Genomic DNA, 4344 nt, shown 5'->3' with positions numbered 1-4344 from the left:
AAAAAAAAAAAAAAAAAAAAAAAAAAAGCAAATGAGATCCAGCATAATGGCCTGAACAAACATTCTATCATATATTATTTCAGGATATAATATCACAGTCTAGACTAAGGCACAGATGGTATTGTAAGTTTCAAAACTGATATTATTTTTTAAAGAGTTGAAAAAACCATTTGTGGTTATCCTGGAGGAAATTAAGCTATTCTACAAACAATGGAGTATTGTCATGTAGAAAGAAAAACAGACATTATCTATTCTGTTCCACAGAAGTATAAGTGAACCTAATTGGTGGAATTCATCTACCCATTCACTCCACAAACCAGGTCTGCTTGATGAAGTCACGGCTCATTTCTTTAAACACTGGTACGCTAATAAAATTTTTAAATAGGCAGATGATGTCTAAATACTACTGAATACCTGAGAGAAGACGATCTAAAAAGAGGCTCTCTGCTGAATCACTGACATGTAAATCATCTGGTATTGGCCTATATAAGGAAATCCATTAATCATGTGGAGGAATTCTTCACTTGAAAGCAAGGGTCTGACCATGATAGTCTTCCTTAGTGTGAGTGTGGCAGTCCCACCTTCACTTATCTGATCTCCTTTTTGATTCTGCTGATAGCAAGAAGTTCTTATAGTCTTTACCCTTTATCTCTGAATTTCTCTAAAAATTTATAGAGAGCAGCCGTAACTTCTTTATTCCTCAAGCTGTAAAACAAGGAGTTCAACATAGGTGCCACCACAGCATAGAATAGAGCAACCATCTTCTCCTCTTCCACTGAGGAGGCTGACTGTGGCCCCAGGTAGGTGAAGATGGTAGTCCCAAAGCACATGCAAACCACAGTGAGGTGAGAAGCGCACGTCCCAGACACTTTGCTACATCTCTGAGTAGAACAAATGCGCAGAATGGCAACAACTACACGACCATAGGAGAACAGAACCAGGGAACAGGGAAGCATGATCACCAGAAATACTGAGGCAACCACCATGACCTTGTTGAAGTAGATGTCCACACAGACTAGCCGTAGCACTGCTAGGGTCGCACAGGCAAAGTTATTAATAACACTGTGACACAGGAGAAGCCGAAAGGTGATGATTGTTTCCATCAGTGAATTCATGAAACCAGCCACCAAGCAGCCGGCAGCCAGCCCCAGGCACAGCCCTCTGTGCATGATGACTGTGTAGTGCAGTGGGTAGCACACCATCATGCAGCGGTCATAGGCCATGGCTCCCAGCAAAAAGAACTCAGACCCACCCAATGCCAGGGGTGCATACAGCTGGAGCAGCTGTGGAATGGGATGGACTTCTAGACTGAGAGCAGGTGGGCCAGCATTTGCGGGGCAAAACTGTTTACATAACAAAGGTCCATAAAAGATAAAACACTAAGGAAGAAATACATGGAGGTATGAAGCATGCTGTGCAGTCTGATCAGAAGAAGAACGAGGAAATTTCCCACAACAGTCGCCAAGTACATGGCCAAGATCAAGACAAAAAGGGAGACTTGAGTCCCCCAGTCACTGGACAGCCGCAGCAAAATGAACTCACTCACCCATGTCTGCGTTTTATTTCCCTGGCCCATGAGTTTCTCCGGACTGAACTAATGATGTCAAAATAACAAATTAAGGAAAATCAGAATTGGAAAGTGGCTTTTAGACCACAGGGAGAACCTACCCACCTGAACTTAAAGTTCTCCTTGAATGTCTCTGCCAAATCATTATCCAAACTCTGCTTGAACATATCCGTAGATGAAGAACACAATGGGACCCAGTTTTGCAGCTGGAAATCAAGGAGAAAAAAAGTTACATTCTTGAAATTCAATTTATTGGAAGATAATTTCTTCTCCTAAACATCTCCTCTTAAATGCAGGAAAGAAATTAATGAAGTGGTTAGACAAAATCCTAGTCAATTTAGTAGTTACTATAGGGGATAATTTCTTTCTTTCTGGTGCGACATTCTTTAGCCCACATGACTTTTTCTGAATTCTACATGATGTTCTATACCATTTTTTTTTTTAATGTGTGTGTGTGTGTGGTTTTTTTTTTGGTTTGTTTTTTAGTACATTTATTTATTTATTTATTTACTTTTGGGTGTGTTGGGTCTTCGTTTCTGTGCGAGGACTTTCACTAGTTGCAGCGAGTGGGGGCCACTCTTCATCACGGTGCGCGGGCCTCTCACTGTCGCGGCCTCTCTTGTTGCAGAGCACAGGCTCCAGACACGCAGGCTCAGTAGTTGTGGCTCACGGGCCTAGTTGCTCCGCGGCATGTGGGATCTTCCCAAACCAGGGCTCGAACCCGTGTCCCCTGCATTGGCAGGCAGATTCTCAACCACTGCGCCACCAGGGAAGCCCTGTTCTATACCATTTAACTTTTTTGTTTTGTTTACTCTGTATACCTCAAACACAACTCTACTCACCCCTCCTTAATGGACTGTATCCACGAAATCCTGAATGTTTTAAGTGATATTCTCATACTTCTTATTACTAAGTGATTTTGAATTTATTTTCTGTAATTTGCCCTTTTAATTTGAGAGTGGCAGGTGGAAGGCCTCCTCTCCACCCACCTCATACCAGTGGCCCAGGTGGGCAAGATCAACCCAGGATGGCCAACTTCAAGACTCAGGCTGAATGAAGAGAAGGTATACAGAGCTGCTAAAGTTTATCTCTTATGTACCCCAAGGGAAATTTAATAAAGCATGTAATGATGTCAGGTTATTACTTAATAATAATGTTTTCTCAAGGAAGGGACAACTTATTTCCCAATATAACAGGGATCAGTCCTCAGCAGGGAAGGCAGAAGAATAGAAAATCAGGTCTTAATTACAGAGCATGACAACAGAGACAGTAGTAGTTTTTTGACCCAAAATCAAAATTTCTTTTATGTTTGCTCACTTAAAGAAAGAAATAAGTGATCCATAACCAAAATATACAGATGGGAGTTTGAGGTCTGAGACAATCCTGTGACAGTACATGAAAGATTCACATGAAGATAATTATCCCCATGGCTTCTGTACTATTCATGCTATAATTATAGATGGACAGCAGATTACACTTACTGAAAGTTTCCAGTTTCAGCATAAAAACTTTTAGAATGATTGTTACAGATCACACCACTTATAACACAGATGGTTGGAGGACTTAATATTATAGTTTATTATCATATGGTTAGTTATAAAATATTCAGAATTTAGTATTGCTTTGAATAAGGTCCAAAATGTCAAGGAATTATTAAAAAGAGAGCTTTCAGAAATTGAGTATCACACAGAAATTAGTGGAAATGATCAAACAATGTCAGATACCACGTTCAAGGCCTTGCACTGAAAGCTTTCAGTCACACCAAAATTGATTGGAACAAGATACACAGCTGCAACATTGGCAAAGAAATGCACAATATTTAAAGATATAAGTAATATTCTTCACTACATGAAAAGATAAAGAATCCAAACTCTTGATGACAAACAGGTATAGTTTATAATCAAGAATGAGTTTTTTTCTAGAATGTTGAAAATTAATAGCTTGTCAGCCTCACAGCTACAAACCAATAGCCTAGTCTTAATTATTGTGCATTCCCTTCTTTGTAATTTTATTTTGCATTTTACCTATTTATACATCAATTTCTTTTTGTTCTGCTACATTTTACATTGGAATAAAAACTGTCATTATACTTGTTGGAAATTTTCCTAGTCATTTCAAGCCATGATAAAAATATGGACTGGTAATATCTACAGTGCTTTCCTATTCCTATGTAAATGGACTCTGGCATTCCAATGCTTTGTAGAGATTTACCAATAGCTAGAGACCACACTATAAAATGCAGCTAAATGCAAGACCCATCCATCCTTCCACATCCATTCACTTTATTCCCAATATATGGCTGCCTATGCTTGCAGTTTTCAGAATATTTGGACTGAGAGAGTCATCAGGCCCATTGTGACAGACAAGGGAGTTTTCTGGAAAATTCATTATAAGTACTTTATCTGGGGATATCAGTTTTGCATCTAAGTATCTGAACTATATTTTCTCCACATGGAAGTGTTTGCTCTTCTTTTTACTTTCTCTCCTTCCCTACCTAATATCATGATGGCTATAGATGGCCATGATGTGTATATATATCATGTATTTGTGGTTCCACGTATTAGTGAACTCACACAGTTCAAACCCATGTTTCAAAGGTCAACTGTATATATGTATTTTTTTCAAAACTTGCTAACAACATAGATATTGAAGAAATTAATAGTTATTTTGTGTTTAATGCTTTATGTTATGATTTAATTAAATAAACAACTATGTAAATCACTAATAAAACCTAAAACATACCAAAGTGGATGAATTGTTTCCAAGAAGTATTTCTA

At 38.6% G+C, this 4344-nt stretch overlaps 1 protein-coding gene across 1 annotated transcript; it reads right to left on the bottom strand.

Annotated features, from left to right (window-relative positions):
* Window positions 1–638: 638 nt before the first annotated feature.
* Window positions 639–1576, bottom strand: LOC114901394 (olfactory receptor-like protein OLF3). The gene is given in 2 exon segments (XM_029233079.1): window positions 639–1279; window positions 1282–1576. Coding segments are annotated over 2 exon segments (936 nt in total).
* Window positions 1577–4344: the final 2768 nt, after the last annotated feature.

This window comes from Monodon monoceros, unplaced genomic scaffold (genome assembly GCF_005190385.1).
Source record: "Monodon monoceros isolate NGI ecotype Baffin Bay Population unplaced genomic scaffold, NGI_Narwhal_1 Super_Scaffold_2, whole genome shotgun sequence".
Taxonomy (NCBI): Eukaryota; Metazoa; Chordata; class Mammalia; order Artiodactyla; family Monodontidae; genus Monodon; species Monodon monoceros.
The sequence above is the reverse complement of the archived record's forward strand: the minus strand, read 5'-3'. Positions and strand labels throughout refer to the sequence as shown.